At 33.1% G+C, this 18,312-nt stretch overlaps 1 protein-coding gene across 1 annotated transcript; it reads right to left on the reverse strand.

Annotated features, from left to right (window-relative positions):
- Window positions 1-5,054: 5,054 nt before the first annotated feature.
- On the reverse strand, window positions 5,055-8,118 carry LOC143042313 (uncharacterized). The gene has a single exon (XM_076214581.1). The coding sequence runs from the start codon at window positions 8,102-8,104 to the stop codon at window positions 6,650-6,652; it is 1,455 nt and encodes a 484-aa protein (XP_076070696.1). The 5' UTR covers window positions 8,105-8,118; the 3' UTR covers window positions 5,055-6,649.
- Between the last annotated feature and the right edge of the window lie 10,194 nt (window positions 8,119-18,312).

Consider the following 18,312-nt stretch of genomic DNA (forward strand, 5'->3'; position numbering starts at 1 on the left):
GTTAGATTCAGAATTTAAAAGAATTCAAAGAAATAGATCTAAGATGACAGCAAAAATGTTCAAATGTAGACCCTTTCTACCAAAATGTCGACCAGTCTGAAAACGGGACCCAAAAAATAATGCTTTTTGTCCCTTTTCCTAATGGCAGTTCTTATCTTATATGTCGTTTCTGAGTTTGTTTCATTGTCGTTTGTTTTTGTTCTCCTCAATGTTTTCTTTGTTTCTTTTTTTTTTCTTTTATAGTTTTTGTGTTTCCCTCGGTTTTAGTTTGTTACCCGGATTTGTTTTTGTCTGAATAGAATTATAACTGTCGAACAGCGGTATTTTACTTTTGCCTTTATTTAGGGTCAAAACTCCCGAAATCAATCATAAACCTACCATATTTTCAAATTAAACCTTGTAGTGAAATTTTATAGAGGTACATATAATCATAGGTGTCAGACCACTATGTCACACCCTCAAATTTAGAACGTATGTTAAAGTAACCCTTCTCTAAAACAAAACAGTGCTTTTAGAATCATAGTTTGCTTAAACTAACTGACTAATTTGTAGAAATCAAAGTTTTGGAGAAAGAGAAATATATTATTTGGGTCCTTTTATAGCTGACAATGCGGTATGGGCTTTGCTCATTGTTGAAGGCCGTACGGACATATGATTTCAGAGAATACATTTTGATTCATTGGTCCTGTTTTTTTCCCAATTTTGTTTGCTTGTTCTGTATATTGACTTGGACATCACTTTTTAATAAATTGGAAAAAAAGTTATGTGTATTTTAAGTGTTTTAGTATGCATCAAAATGGCAATGCTAAATTAAAATTTCATAAACACTCAATCAGCATGGATTCTGCATTTTTCATCTATTGGCATGGATGAATGCTGGGTTTATAGTTTGACTGTTTTTGTTTCTTTTCTCAAATTATTTCATTTACATAATAATCATTGGGAAAATGGTCATTATCGTGATATATTGACTGCCCACATGACAATGGTATTGATTAAGACAGTGGTCATGACTGGGCCGTAGTCGAGGTCCATTTTGCTGTCGCAGTCAATACCACTGTCTTGCGAGCAGTCCGTGTATCACGATAATGACTATTTCTTCGATAACTATTAAGTTCATTTGATTGAGGAACCATGTTGTTAGAAATAATCATGAACTCAAAATGTTCAAAGCAATCTCAAGTTATTGTATGATTTCTATAAGAAAGACTGAAGACAAGTCATAGTGATACATGTAACTACAAGTCGCTGTCATTAATTTAAGTGCAATTGATTAGTATATGAATACAAAATAATGTTTTCGATACTTTTATAATTTACGAAAATATATGGGAAACAATCAACAACTTCAATATAAATTAAAAACCAAGGAAGGTCTTTCCACCAGATAGGATCTATTTTGATTTGAAAATATTAAAATTTGGTTTTAAAATATTAATTTCAGCGTCAAATGACAACGTATTGTACGCTGATTCCAAAAATATAAGGTTTCTATACAAAAATATATAAATAAGGGAGATAATTTTCTACTTCCGGTTCAAAATATGTTACTTCAAGTACTGTCTTATAGTTTACTCGATGCTGATTCCAAAAATATATGGTTTTACATACTTTTACAATAATTTAGTACAAAAATTAGCGACTTCCGGTTTATAAAAGGTCATTTCCGGTTAGCTTTTCCAACGTCATATTGCTTGCAACCTAATGCAAAAAGTCTAATAGCTTTAACATGAATACATATGAGGTAAAAGCAAAGGTCAAAATCTAGAACGTTAAATTAACATATGACCTTGAGCTCAATTTCAAGGTCATCAACCAAGGACCTCAAATCGAAAGACTCTAGGTCTCTACTTTATATTGTTAATAAGTTATATTACCATACGGCTGATATTAGATATAAAAGGGGGAAAACTCGCATCAAATGTTTAGGTACTCTTTCGACTAAAATTTATGTGTAACAACATGTCGCAACTAACAATTGTGTGAAAATATTTTGTCGATATCTTATAAGATTTCTGAAAATGAGAGATAACAAACCAAAATCAAAATTTTGAACATGACCTTGACCTTTGACCTTGACCTCATTTTCATTTTTTTAGACCAAGGACTTCAAATCAACAATCATACAAAGGGGAAAATAAGTCTGATATGGAATCTCTATACGGCTTCGGTCAAAAAAAAAACAGAACATTCTGAGGATGTAACAAGCAATTTGGAAAAATAAATTTGTCGGTTTCTTATACGGTTGCGAAGCCTTAGAGATAACAAGAAAAACAGTGTTCGGGGAGATAACTCTTATATGGGAAAGTATTCGGTTAAGCAGTGTCAGTTTCAAAAGCGTATAAACCGTTCGATATCATATTCCAAATATCTAAGCGACATCTTGCAAAAAGAAAAGCAAAGCAGAAAAAAAATTTGGCGGAAGAAAAAAAAATAATAATCAGAAGAAAACCAATAGGTCTTTCCACGTCAAATTGGAAAGACCTAACTAGAAACAGGGAATAGTTATCAAATAGGTACCAGGATTATAACCTAATACGCCAGAGGCGCGTTGCGTCCACATAAGACTCATCAGTGACGTTAGTTTGAAAATAGGTATAAAGCAAAACAAGTACAAAGTTGAAGAGCATTGAGAACCCAAATTTCAAAATAGTTATGCCAAATACTGCTAAGACCATCTATGCCTGGGATAAGAAAAGACCTAGTTTTTTTTCAAATTCATAGTTTTGTAAACAGGAAATTTATAAAATGACCATATAATTGATGATTATGTCAACACCAAAGTGCTAACTACTGGGCTGGTGATACCCTTATGGACGAAGTGTCCACCAGCGGTGCCATCGACCCAGTGGTGTAAAACGTTTTATCAAAGACATTTCTCTTAACAGAAAAACGAAAATCCACCGGTCATTAACAGCAAAATGGTTTTACCACGCCCCAACGGTCATTAACATCAAAAAAGAGAAAACCACGCCCCACAGGTCATTGACATGTAAAAGTTTGATTACGACCCGGTTTCCGGTTTATTTTTTTCTAATAAAGACCGATTGAATTTATCACTGAAGAATAAAGAAAGTCATGTTGCAGTTTTTTAATCAATAAGAGAAGAATATTCTTACCTGATATGAAATAAAACAATTAAATAAAATTGAGAATGGAAATGGGGAATGTGTCAAAGAGACAACAACCCAACCATAGAACAGACAACAGCAGAATATCACCAACAGGTCTTCAATGCATCGAGAAATTCCCGCACCCGGAGGCGTCCTTAAGCTAGCCCCTAAACAAATATATATACAAGTTCAGTGAAAATGAACGCCATACTAAACTCCAAACTGTACCCAAGAAACTCAAATTGAAAATAATTCAAGACTTACAAAAACTAGAGGCTCCTTGGGACAGGCGCAAAAATGCTGCGGGGTTAAACATGTTGATGAGATCTCAACACTTCCCCTATACCTCTAGCCAATGTAGAAAAGTAAACGCATAACAAAACGCACATTAAAATTCAGTTCAAGAGAAGTCCGAGTCTGCTGTGAGAAGATGTAACCAAAGAAAATAAACAAAATTACAATAATAGTTAAATAATAATAATAATTTAGTTCGGATGCAAAGGGAAATAAGTGAATCAATATTAACGCCAAAATATGCAATCTTTAATGAACTAACAACAGTAACTATATCCCTTCTTAATAGTCTATTTAAAGGTTTTGTTAGATTCTGTGGTGAATACTGACATTTTTGTGCTTTATACAGAATATTTCCATAAAAAATTGGATGTAAAATACCTGAACGTATAAGAACCCTGCATGTTGAGCTATATTTACGAATGATGTCCTTATACATTTTGTACCAATGATAAAATTTAGTAAATGTTTGACTAGTTTGTGAAATCGAAAACCCTGGTGTAATAAATTTTAAGTAATACTTAAATTTCTCTCGTTAAAATCTAAAACATTGTTAAATACACGAGCGAATCGTACAAGTTGAGAAATATAAATACCGTAAGATGGTGATAAGGGAACGTCACCATTTAAAAATGGATAATTAACGATAGGAAATGAAAAGTCATCTCTTTTATCATATATTTTAGTATTAAGCTTTCCGTTAATGATATAGATATCATGATCGAGGAAAGGGCAGTGGTCATTGTTAATATTAGCTTTATTTAAAGTAAGTTCAACAGGATATATTTCTTTAGTATACATATTGAAGTCGTCATTATTGAGAGCAAAATATCATCCAAATATCTAAAATATTATTAAATTTGTGTATTAGATGTTGTTTCGATGGGTCTTTGCTGATTTTTGTCATCAATTGAAACTCATAGCAATACAAAAAAGGGTCCGCAATAAGTGGTGCACAGTTAGTCCCCATTGGAATTCCGATAATCTGACGATGTACGTAATCTCCAAAACGAACAAAACTTTTATCCAGTAAAAATTTAAGGGCAGATATAGTATCAAAGCATGTACAATTAACATAGTTTTTTGTTTGTTTATTGCTACTAAAAAATGACCTTAAAGAGTTTGAACATATATATTCCCATTCTGACTTTTTAAATGCGCATTTAGTTAGGTGTGTGATTTTTTTCTTAATGAGAATGTGATGCAATGTGGTGCCTAGGATAGAACAATCAAAATTTTGAAAGGAGTGTACTGGTAAAAAGAATAGACAATTTAGTATTGGAACAATGACTTGAAAACGAAATGAATCTATATTTGTAAGGTGTTTTGTGTACGTAGCTTCGGAAACCAATACATAGTTTGGATTTTCATTGTATTTGGTTCTACTTGTAAAGCGGTAGATAAAAGTTTATTTGTTACAGATGTCGTTTTCAAAAATGGAGTCAGTTGGAATGTTGGTGAATTTGTGATTTTTTTTTCAGAACCTCAATGTAAAACTTACGTCAAACAATAATAATATTTTTAACAGCTTTATCGGCCGGAACAAAACAAATTCCTTGGCTATTTCTTTTAGTTTATGTTTGATACGAGAAATTGCTTCATATAAAAAAAAACATCACTAAAGTAAACTAAAAAGAGGTTCATGGAAATGTATTTTATTTTAATTTACATTTTAGTTTGCATTTAAGTACTTAACTTCATACAAAGAAAGTTTGATAGTTATTATTTTTTAATTATGCCATCATGCCGTGTGGACCAACAAAATCTCTTTTGATCTCTATATAGGTTACATATCTTTTTAAATTCATGATCGATAAAGTGTTTAAACGACGTAGATATTATGATTAATTTTGGCCAAAACATTTGTTTTCCAGTACGAATTGATAGCATTCATTTCGTTTTAAAGTCCAAAAATATGTCATGTATGTTAGGGCATAACTTAAATCCATACGTTTCAATACGAAAATCGATGTAAGATAAACAAAACTTGCAGAGGTTTTTACCCCAATTTTTTTCCCTCAAACTATTTGATTTAAGTTTGTTATCCTACATTGATCTTTTTGTGTCTATCCTAACAAAGTAGTACACAATACGACATATTTTGTCATGTATGAACAAACCAGCTACCACCAAATGGCTCCTTACTCCGAAAACAAATAAAGTTAAAATCGGATAAATATCATTTTCATCCTAGGCTTCACATTACAGTATATTGGCTCTTTATTTATACAATATAATTACCGTACAAAAAAAGACTCTATTTTACTACATTTATCTATACTTATAAATTGCTAGACAATTTAAAAAAACTTCTCTCTTTTCGAAATTGTATCCTGGAAAATCCAGATGTAAGGACAATAACTATCAGATTTCAATCGACCAAGATTTTTAAAAGCTGATATTCAATATTTACAGATACTGTAACCAATTATGAGAAAATACCATCGTATAGACTAGAGTTTTAACCAAAAATGTCAACTTATTTCAGACTGCTAAAACCAACGTCCCTTTATAATGTCATCAATTTCTTTGATAAAAAAACGAGTTTTAAAAAATGGTTTTAAAAACAATGCGACATAACGGTAAATAGCAGGGACGGACAATCAATGTCATCAGATGAGTAAATCTGTATGCTGACACCTTTGGAGATTTGGCTTAGAGGCTTCAAAGTTAAGGATACGATATGAATCATGACTCTATTCGTCTGTTTTTTTACTCTAAAATATACAGTCATTCGAATCTAAATGTTAAGAAACTTTAAATTCCCATATCTTAACGATCCCATAAAGGCTTCTCAATATGCCGTTTCTAGTAAAATTTGTAAAATTTAATGTAGAGATAAAACCTGATTTAAGTGAAATTTCAAATTCTCCCAAATACCTAAAAAGTTACAGAAAGACGTCATCTTCAAGGATGCAATTACCGGCACACGTTATCATATTATTTCTTGAGTGCTGATTTATCTGTGTAATTGAACGGTCATTCACAGTCAAATTGTGTCATCAACGTGTGACTTCAAATATTAAATAAACTACGATTGTCATATGTCAGATCTACGATTCTTGAAAAGACTTTAGACTTATAAGGCCCATAATCCTCTGTATATCGGTAAACGTCATGGTCACCAAAATTTGTAGTAGTGATATCTCGAGTAGGAATTATGGAACTGTCAAATTAGTTCTGTTAGCGTTTATGGAACGTTCCATTGAATTTTGTAACCTGTGTATGGTAGACTAATGTATCTAATCGAACAGAAATGCCAATATCATTGCAACAAATCCAAACACAACAAACAAAATAATTTTTCTGCTCCAAATGTATATACAGTGAAGCGCTAATAGACCTAACACTTCTACCTTCTGTTTCAAAAATGCAAATATGAAGGCATTATAACCATTGTTAGATCGATGTAACGGGTCTGCATTGTGTTGTAAAAGGACTTCAACTACTTTTATATGTCCCAATTCACAGGATGTGTGAAGTGGACTGAATCCTTCCATTGTACAAATATTAAGGTCAGCTCCGTTTCTAAGTAAATATTTGACAATGTTACCATGACCTTTATTTGATGCAAAGAATAATGCAGTTAAACCTGTGTTTGATCGGTGATTTATATTTGCTCCATTTTGGATAAGATTATGAACTACGCGAAAGCAACCATTTATTGATGCAGTGTGCAAGGGACTTATAGAATCTTGGCTAGTGCTCAAATTAACATTTGCATGATTTCGGAGTAAAATGTTTACTACCTCGAGGTTAGATTTTGTAGCCCCTACGTGCAAGGCTGTTACTCCGTTTTCTGTCTGCAGATTTATATCGATGCCATGAGTGAGAAGAACAGATATTACAGGCAGATAACCGTTTTCAGCTGCGACATGTAATGGACTGCAACCCGTGTTATTGCATAAATTAATGTCAGCACCATGATCAATAAGTCGGCTGACGGTTTCATCTTTCCGTGAACATGAGGCATAATACAGAGCACTGCACCCGGATTTTGATCGAAGGTTTATATCGCTACCGTTTTCCAGAAGAGAATTTACAATTCTCAAATGACCCCTTTTAGAAGCTACATGAAGAGCCGTATTTCCATTCACACATTGTCTATTGATGTCTGCCTGATTTTTCAAAAGAACGTCAACAATTGCGGTATGTCCATTTTGGGAAGCTATATATAAAGATGATAAACAGTGTGGTGCAGCAATATTAACATTCGCTCCATGTTTGATCAAAATTTCAACATTGCTCATGTGGCCATTCACACAAGATAAATAAAGTGGAGTAAAACTTTGAGTGCATGTAGAAAGAACATTTGGGTCTGCCCCATTTTCAAGAAGCAATGTTGCAACAGCACTGCCGCCATTTTCGGATGCAAAGTGAAGAGCAGTTCGTCCTGTAGACGTACACTCATTAACTTTAGCCCCAAATTGCAAAAGAAACTTTATTGTTTCAAGATTGCCGTTTATTGAGGAGAAATAAAGTGCTGACTTCTTGTTGCCATCATTAGAACTTTTATTTGGGTCAGCACCATTTTCGAGTAGTATTTGAACGACATTACCATGATTAAATTCAGAGGCTGCGTGAAGTGGTGTAAATCCTTGTTCATTGAATTGATTGGGATTGGCACCGTTCTGTAGAAGTGATGCTACTTCACTTATGTTCCCTCTCTTTGATTCGGTGAAGAGATCTGTGTTCATATTTGAAGGGATGTTTACCTGGAATAAAGAACAGTAGAAGATAAAGTGCTAACCAATAAAAGCACATGATAAAACCATTGAAATTTAAGGGATTCTTGTTACTCATATAGTTTTCTGTGAATAATGTATTGTTTTTATTAATGTGAAACTGTTCTTTATTTAGCTATATATGGGTCACATTACCCGTTTCCGTTCTAAATTTCATTATTGGTTGAACAGCAGAAGAGGTCGAGTCATTCTGGGGGGTAAATACCAAAAATATCAACAAATATCATGTTGGTTGTGTGATGAAAAATTATTTAGTCTTAGATGCATGGTGTTGTTTTTATTAGTGGTTATTGTCTTAGAACTAGCTGTCAGTAACTGCGAGTACTCTCAGATCTGTACTTAATGTCTTTTTGTTGTTGGAATTTAAAAGTACCTGGCCACTTCCACTCTGTGCTTTTGTTATATATATTATATTTGTATCCATCTAATGAGTAAAAACTTTTTCAATTGATTTTTATAGTTCGTTTTTATGTTGTACCGTTACGCCACTGTCCCAAGTTAAGGTAGGATTGGGGTCCCGCTAACATGTTTAACCCCGCTGTATTATGTATGTATGTGTCTTTCCCTAGTCAGTAGCGTGTTCAGTCGATTTAGTTCGTTGATGTGTTACATATTTGATTTTCGTTCATTTTTCTTGTATATACATTAAGCTGTTAGTTTTACACTTGTCATATCGGGGCCTTTATAGCTGACTATGTGGTATTGGGCATGGCTTATTGTTGAAAGTCGTAAGGTTGTTAATTTCTGAGTCATTTAGTCTCTTGTGAAGAGTTGTCTCATTTTCAATCATACCACATCTTATTTTTATATATATATGAAACGTTGACGATATTGAAGTAAGTGTCAAATCTCTTAAATAATATCTGTCATTATCAAATCTTTGATATTGAAGTAAACTGCATAAGCAGGATGCCATCTTTCAATGGTTGTGAATCTGAATATTCCTTATAACAGTCATCACGAGTTGGTTGACTGTTATGCAATAACCACTTCACAGATGATACAGGATATGTTCCTTACATTGTAACTACAATCCCCTTCCCTCCTCATGAATGTAACCTATTTACCGGGATTCTAATAATATGAGCAACACGACGGGTGCAGAATGTGGCGCAGGATTTGCTTACCCTTCCGGATCATCTGAGATCACCCCCAGGTTTTGGTGGGGTTCGTGTTGCCTAGTCTTTAGTTTGCTTTGTTGTGTCATGTGTACTATTATTGGTCTGTTTGTCTTTTTTTCTCATTTTTAGCCATGACGTTGTCAGTTTTGTTAGTTTTTTTGGGGTCATTGAAATAAGAATCATAAAAGTTAATCATGTATTGATTTTAAAAGCAATATTTTCAACAAATGCAAACAAACATAGTCTGGTTTATTCCATTATGATACGGAAAATTATGGCAATACTACTAAATTATAGGGTTTTTTTATGGAACGATAAAAAGATGTATCATAAATCATGCATTCACATGTATTTAGTATAATTGTTATCGGTAGGTACTTCAGGAGAGACAAATGACAAACGGACTATCATTTTTATCATTTTACTCTAAAACAGTCTTGTTCGGATCATTGTACAATTTAAGTCATCGATAATTCAAAATTTTTAGGAAGTGAAAAAATACTTTAAAAAAAATAGTATTAATGCAGTAATATATATTCTTCCATACATACCTCTATGGTGTTTTCAAAGCAGGAAGTTGTTCCCTTAATGCATAGTAATAAGTAACAAATAACATGAATAAATCTACGCAATAAAACTTCCCAGATAGCTATTTTTAAACAAGCTTATTAATATAGAATATATTTTAAAAAACAAACTCTGATCTACGTTTGACCTTGATACTAATAACTGCCGTATTAAACTTCCTTTAAAATCCATACAGTACTGCGTTTACTTATATTTTTCAGTTTTTTAAACGTCAAAAACACATAGCTGACTCTTGATATAATAATAAAAATGTATGTTTATGTTTAATATAATGAAATGAGATTTTTACGTTAAATTAATTGTTTACATTGTCGGAGGTATAATTATTTGAAGGATTCGAGTTTTGTCAAAAACACATTCAATGACCATTCCAATGACTTAATCTGATTAATATTTGCTAATGGCATCTGTTTATTTAATGTTATTGAAAAGTAAAATAACTCAAAAACCAAAATCCAAGGAATACTCAAAATGGAAAGTCCTTTATCAAATGGAAAATCTAAATCACCAACTCATCAAACAAATGAAAACAACTGTCATATCCTAGATTTTGTACAGACATTTCTTTACGAAGAAAATAGTAGGTTAAACTGGTTCTATAGCTAACTTAACTTCTCACTTGCATGACAGTCATACACAATTCATAATATTGAAACTTTTAAACAAATATTTGATTCTCTAGCAATCTTTGAAATATGTTGTCTTAATGTTCAAATTCATTTCTTTCCAATGTACCTGATGAAAGTTCTCACAGAATTAAGTGTTTGAACACAGTATTTGTATAATGAGGTATCAGTTATCATTTGTTTATTAACGTTGTGATATCCGGAAGTTAAACTCCCATCGTATTAAGTTTGAAAAGGTTTGAAATGGTTTGTTAACATTGGATTTCAAACGTCCTTTTTTTCGTTAAAAACTTCCTTTCAACCAACCCCTCCCTTTTTTTAAATGCATGATCCGTTATTACAAATAATTGAGATTGGTCATATAAATGCATGCAAATGTATTACATCCCAGCATATTCTTAATCGTCGTATAATTCAAATGTACAAATTCTACAATTCCTTACAGAAAACTTATAATTTTCAAAAGAAATCTTACCGAACAGGGCATCAGGCTTAGCCTATGTAAGCCCTCTTCAAACAAAGGTACAAAGCATTACACTCAAATAAAACAAAATATGCACAAACATAGTGATAATAACAATACAAACTATATCATAACTGACTGACATGATGTTTTAAATACTAGTAGGTAACTGAAAATATATGCTAGGTGACACATATTGATGAGCGAAAATATTTGTAGTACTTAAAATTGATACACATTTCTTACAATTGAGCTACATGAGTTATGTAATGAAGGGATATCAATTATTTATAATTGAATAAGTCATTTTCTTTACAATACACAATTATAACTTCATATGTGCTTATTTTATTCCAAATAGTCACGACGTCTAGAACTCTTTTTGTGACACCTTCCGCCTCCGTCATAACGCAGAAGACCTTTTTCACTTTGACAATGGAAGATAATTTCCTTCTCAACGTTTTTGGACCAAATTTTGACAAGAATACATCGATGCTATCAATAAAAACAAATAACACTATAAGGTATAGGGGAAATCTTAATTCAGCAGACAATATTTTTTTTTGTCATCTGCTATAAATATCACACTTTTTTTCATCCCAATATTTTTTAGGGAAATCTTACTTCCTTTGAAGTTTAAAAAAAAAAAGCTGTCGTTCGCTTGTTATAGTTTTTAAAATGACTGTTAATTTTTTACTTTTTGTGTATATTTGTAACTGTGGTCCCCATTTGGTAAACCTGAAGTGTTTTACAAACTTTAAGGTAAAACATCTTAAAATTCTTGAAAAAAGCAATCATATCGCAATTTGAAACATGCAAAATAAATGAGAGACGAATCCAATATGTCGATCAAAAATCATTTGCAAATACTAAATTATAATAAATTATATGTTATATCCTAAATAGGCTGATGTGAAAACTGGACATCATTGATGAAAGGAGATAGATATGCAAAGATGTGGTATGAGTGTTATTGGGGTTATTCGTTTCCGTTATCTTTAATTTTAATTAAAAGCCATTTTCTTTTTTCTTTATACATTTTGCCAGATATTTTCTATTCTTTTTAATTTAGCACCCCATTATGTTTTATTCTTTATTCTTTTCCTTTTGTCCTTTTTAGCTCACCTGGCCTAAAAGGCCATGTGAGCTTTTCTCATCACTTGGCGTCCGTCGTCGTCGTCGTCGTCGTCGACGACGACGTCAATTTTTCAAACATCTTCTCCTCTGAAACTACTGAATGGATTTGAATGAAACTTAGCATGATTGTTCCTTAGAGTATCCTGCACAAAGTGTGTGCTTCGATTTTTGATTCGTCAAAAAACATGGCCGCCGTTACTTAAAATAGAACATAGGGGTCAAATGCAGTTTTTGGCTTATATCTCAAAAACGAAAGCATTTAGAGCAAACCTGACGTGGGGTAAAAATGTTCATTAGGTCAAGATCTATCAGCCCTGAAATTTTCAGATGAATCAAACAAACCATTGTTGGGTTGCTGCCACTTAATTGGTAATTTTAAGGAAATTCTGCAGTTTTTGGTCATTATCTTGAATATTATTATAGATAAAGATAAACTGTAAACAGCAAAAAGGATCAGCAAAGTAAGATCTACAAATAAGTCAATATGACCAAAATTGTCAATTGACCCCTTAAGGGGTTATTGTCCTTTAATGACAATTTTTCACAATTTGTTCATCATATTTGCTAACTTTAAAAAATCTTCTTCTCTGAAACTGCTAAATGGATTTGGATGAAACTTAGCATGATTGTTCCTTAGATTATCCTGCACAAAGTGTGTGCTTCGATTTTTGATCCGTCAAAAAACATGGCCGCCGTTACTTAAAATAGAACATAGGGGTCAAATGCAGTTTTTGGCTTATATCTCAAAAACGAAAGCATTTAGAGCAAATCTGACATGGGGTAAAAATGTTCATTAGGTCAAGATCTATCAGCCCTGAAATTTTCAGATGAATCAAACAAACCATTGTTGGGTTGCTGCCACTTAATTGGTAATTTTAAGGAAATTTTGCAGTTTTTGGTCATTATCTTGAATATTATTATAGATACAGATAAACTGTTAATAGCAAAAATGTTAAACAAAGTAAGATCTACAAATAAGTCAATTTGACCAAAATTGTCAATTGACCTCTTAAGGAGTTATTGCCCTTTAAAGATTGTTTTCACAATTTGTTCATCATGTTGACTCACTTTAAAAAATCTTCTCCTTTGAAAATGCTGTATCAATTTCAGCCAAACTTAGGCTAAATGAGTTTTAGAGTTTCAGAGTATCTAGTATAAATTTTATATTTCATTTCCTTGTATGTCAGAAGATAGCTCCTATGGCTAAAATAGAACATAGGAGAAAATGATTTTTTTTTTTTGCTTTTGAAGAAAATAGGACGATTCAAAGAACATTTAAATAAATTGAAAAGCCAAAATAATCATTGATGAGAGATTAAACCAAAAAAAATCAGGTGAGCGATTATGGCTCTTGAGAGCCTCTTGTTTCTTTTATATTCGATATATACTGAACGACTTTAAAAATGCAACTCATTTTGTTGATTTGTTTTACCTTTGATTCTCTTACAACTACTTTTCATGTTTACCATACTTCTTTCTCTTTACAAAAAATCAACATCTGACTTACCTGTGGTTATTGAACATACCGAAATTTTCAAGTCGCACGAATTTCTTAAAGCGAAATTTGTTACCCATACTAGATTGTTTCAGGTTGGTTTTTTTTTGCTATGTGAAACAGTTCTTTCAATCCTTAACCACACTTAAATCAGTTAAACCCAGAACGAGGAATAAAAAACTGAATCAGCCCTGGCCCATAAGAATATACTGCAAACAGTAAAAATAAACTTGCTGCAACCATACTGTATGACTTCGAAAATTCGTTCTTCCGACAACGATACAGGTAGACAGAATCAATGTGTTGCTGACCATAAATGACAATATCAAGGTGTAGTGACAATGCAACGTCAATAGAATTTGATTACGCACCGTCATTTGCGAGACATGTTTACGGCCGCAACGTCAAATGCTACTCAAATTGCCGAATGCCATTGCGTACAGATTCATGCCATAAATGTTTCCTGTCAACTGAATTGCCAAAGAATCGACTGAAAGAAAACCTTTAAAGCCCTTAAGTTTCAACCGCATAATTGACAAAACCCACTTAATGGGTTGAACAATGAATATCAGAAGGTGTAAAACAGAATCCAAAACATGTCAGACAGATTTTGTAGACCTTTCTGACAATCATTTTTGCGTTTGTAACAGGCAGTCATTGCTTTTGACGGTGAAACATTCACTCAAAAATAACAAAAAAATCTAGTGTTGCGTTTCTTTAGTCGGTCAGTATATTTTTTCCCATTATTCTAATCGTATTCTCAATTCTGTAAACCCTATGCTGACCATCATATGAAGTGCATTATCAACGCAGTCAAAATTCTAAACACTACACAAACCTGCTTAATTTTCTTTTTAAAACGGGGGAAAGTTGGGGTATTTGCTAACGTAACCACAAGGCTTAAGGCTACGACTTGATACTATCAAAGTACAAAATCAAATTCAAAAACCAAAAACCAACATTCAAAACACAACACAAACCTGCTTAATTCTCTTTAAAAAAAGGGGTAGGAGTATTTGCTTATGAAACTACACGGCTTTAGGTTACGACGTGAAACTATCAAAGTACAAAACAAAATATATTTAGATTTTTTTAAATTGATATCTAGATATAACTTTTAAAGTAGCTGAGGTTTACAACTAATTATTAAGTGATTAACGAACATAATTATATTAAACTGATGCTAAAAATAATCGACAACAGGCTAATATTTGAACTTGGAATTATTTTAATTATTGAATTTGCATAATTACTTGTGCTTGACATTTTTAATAAATTCCATCTTTATTCAATTTCTGTACTTTCTGTTACAAAGAAGATAGTACATTTTCATTAGAATGTACCTGTACTCACTGGGGTAAAGCTGATGACCGTAACTGCAGTCACGGTCATCCCAAGATGTCAGCTGAAAAATTAGGTCAGTATTTTTATTGTCTGTTAAGGTGTTTCTACATCATTTTCTTTACAAAGCATACATTGATACGATGTAAATTTATAAAAGATTAACATGGAAGTCACAAATCTCTACCGAGGAACGTGTATAGAACGGGAAATTGGATTTGAAAAATTCGCTAAGATGACCGTAAATCATCTTTAAAATATTTTCAAGATGACCGTAACATATAATAAGGATGACCGTGATTGGTAAAATGATGACCGTAATTTCGAAAGGATGACCGTTATTTATAAAGGATGACATATCCGTATTTGTATTACCTTTTTTGTATCAAATAATTAATCGTGTTGGTGTATGACGTATTTATAAGACAACATTATCCTAAAGGTAGACAAAAATAAGACGTGCTTCAAATACATGGTTCGTCATATGTAGCATCCAACTACATGAACTACAAGCCAAAGGATTTTTTTTATTTCTGAGATTCCTATTAATTTTATATAATAAATACAGCTGTTTAAAAATGCCAAAAAGGCAACGGATGAACGCCCATTTATATTATATCGTTTCAACTACCATTGCAGATGGGTTTTTTTATTTCAGATACGTACATGTGTTATCAATTTTCCACTTGCATGTTCACCTCATCTAATGTAGACAGCATTTTAATACACACTATAGACAATCATGTTGGTCCACAAACATTTAGTTTTAGGAAGAAAGTTTTGAATGAAAACACTGGTCATACTGCATATCGGTCCGTACATTTCGGAGTTGAAGTCACAAAACTTAAAATGATGTTAGGAAAAGGTTATAAGCCAAATATAAATTTAGAAGAACAAACCATATCTTTCAAAAGATGTTCCTCAAATTTGAAAGTGAGTGGCGATTATATCGAAGAAGGGTGTCAAACGGAATTAAACAATGAACTTTATGAAATCTTGCCAAATATTGAAGAAAAACTAAAAGAGATTGGGAAATACGAAGACTTCATTTCCGTATTGAAATCCATATCTAATGGAATATTAACTGAAAATATTGCTTTTCATTTGTTACTGGATGTCGGAAGATTCTATTCCCAGTCAACAATATACTCTACAAGATATGTTCCAGAAACGCTGGCATTCTGGATTACTATTAAGAAACTATTCAAGGGTAAAGGAGTTAACATTTTTAGAGGTTATAAAGCACAAGGAATATCCACTGAAAACAGACCAGTCAAACCAACTGAATGCAAAATAAATTTTGCAGTTCCATCGGATCCAGTATTGTCAAGAGAATGTGTTAGTTTTCTGGCAGATGCCGAAAAAAATGGAAAGTTCTATACATCACTGGATGCCTTCACAAAGAATAAAACTGGTCAAACTGTCGATAGATGGTAAAAAGTTGGCATGTGGTTTAGGTGTACTTGGTGATGAAGATTTCTGCGGGTTTGAAAATCCCCAAACTCTGTCTGACCGTAAAACAAATCTTGAAATAGAACTAAACACTCTGAAAGAAGTAAAAGACATCACAGAAACAAACTCAATAGATAACACAATAAATATTACTGATTTAGACAAGGACAATATTTTAACAATGAAACAAGCAATTCTTATATCGATCACAAACCTAAGCATCCGCATTAAAGACTTGAGGGAGCTAATTGTGAAAAAGAAGTTAGGATTGACAACCCTCATGAAACAAGTAGAAGGTGACTGGAAAGATAGTAAACTCGCGCCAGCGATAAAGTTTTGCAAGACAAAAATTATTCACTCACAGTCAACAATAAAGGATCTGTTAAACTGTATTGACAATCTTGGCTTTGTTGTTGCGTGCATTAATGGCACAGCTGCAGACTATGTAATAGGATGTGGGACAAAAGTTCATCTAGATAATCAAACTAATTATATATGTTTGAAGCATCTTACAACAGACCTCGAGATAAATGCCGAAACGTCAGACAGCATAAAACAAAGAAGTGATAACTGGAAAAACTTGAGAGCAGGTAGTCGAGTAACTGGTAGTACATTGTTCCGTGCTATAGGATTGGGCACTCTGAAAGAACAGCAAACACATTACGACAAAGTGTATCGTGGTGTTGAAGTTCCGGTGTCTTCAAAACTGCAGCAGCTTTTCGATTACGGTACAGCACAGGAAATAAATGCAATAGGAACACTAGTTGGGAAGATCATACCTGTCTACTTTCCTCAGTTGCAATATAGGGAAGATTGGAGATTCCTATGCCATAATCAGTGGTGATGGCAGTGGTATTGATCATATGGGTGAAAATAAAGTAGCATTTGAAATTAAATGTCCGATTCCAAATAAGGAAAGAACTACTGATTTACACTACGAGATACCCGTGTACTACTCAACTCAAGTTTTAAGTCAACTGAAAGCCAAACAAAGTTTAAAGTTCTGTTACTTGAGTTACAATCCAGGAAGCACAACCTTCATTGAAGGCACTATGAATGATGATTTATGGGGTAAGGTATGGGATTCTACTTCGGAACTGTACGGTAGAGTGGATGCAACAAGGCCTACGAGAAATAAACCAGAACAGAAAGAGTTGCTAGCCGATTTGAAAGAGTATGCAACAACATCTTCATTCGTTGCCGAGTTTCCTTCGTTGTTAAGCGTCCAGTGTAGTTGTGAGTCTACTGATGATTATGATAATGTATACGGATATCACACTAAAGACGACAGTATGACGACGTTGCCGTCGTTGAACACTTCTTTGGACACACTTACAATTGTAGTGGATAAAACGTGTACTGCGTTGAATGATGCCTACCAAACTTTGCGCAAGCCAGCAAAAGAGATTTTGCTGACTGTTGTTTCCGATCTTGAACGCAAGACCTCTGATGACTTTGACACAGCAAATTATGCAGTTCCTATCCAATATGCTCTTTCTGGATACAGTCTTTCAAAGTGTTGTGTTCGAAAATTACTAGACATGTCGTTGGTAGAATGTTCAAATCGAAATTTAAATGTTAAGGCAATCGCCTTCGATGGGCAATTTCTTGAGTTGGCGGTTTCCGGCGACTGTGGCCGACCTCTTACAATCTGTCGTTTCATGAAGCAGTTCTAGGATCAGGTAAAAAGGGCCGACAAAGCTATTAAATTGACTACTTTATTGAACCTGAACAAGTTGCCGTCTATATCAACGTCTAAAGATCTGTTTGAACATTTTGATATTCATAAATCTCCAACCTCAATGATAACAATAAGTAAGAAAGAAGAAGTAACAAAAACTCTATCTGGGAAGAATATCAGCAAAGCAATTCAGGCTTCACAGTCAAACGTCAAGAATGTCGAAACAGAAACAGCATCAGATGATAACCTAAAGGCT

This window comes from Mytilus galloprovincialis, chromosome 8 (assembly GCF_965363235.1).
Source record: "Mytilus galloprovincialis chromosome 8, xbMytGall1.hap1.1, whole genome shotgun sequence".
NCBI lineage: Eukaryota > Metazoa > Mollusca > Bivalvia > Mytilida > Mytilidae > Mytilus > Mytilus galloprovincialis.

Bases quoted from the DNA above. Each gene is read 5' to 3' on its own strand.
- LOC143042313 (XM_076214581.1), bottom strand. From the start codon at position 8,104: ATGAACACAGATCTCTTCACCGAATCAAAGAGAGGGAACATAAGTGAA.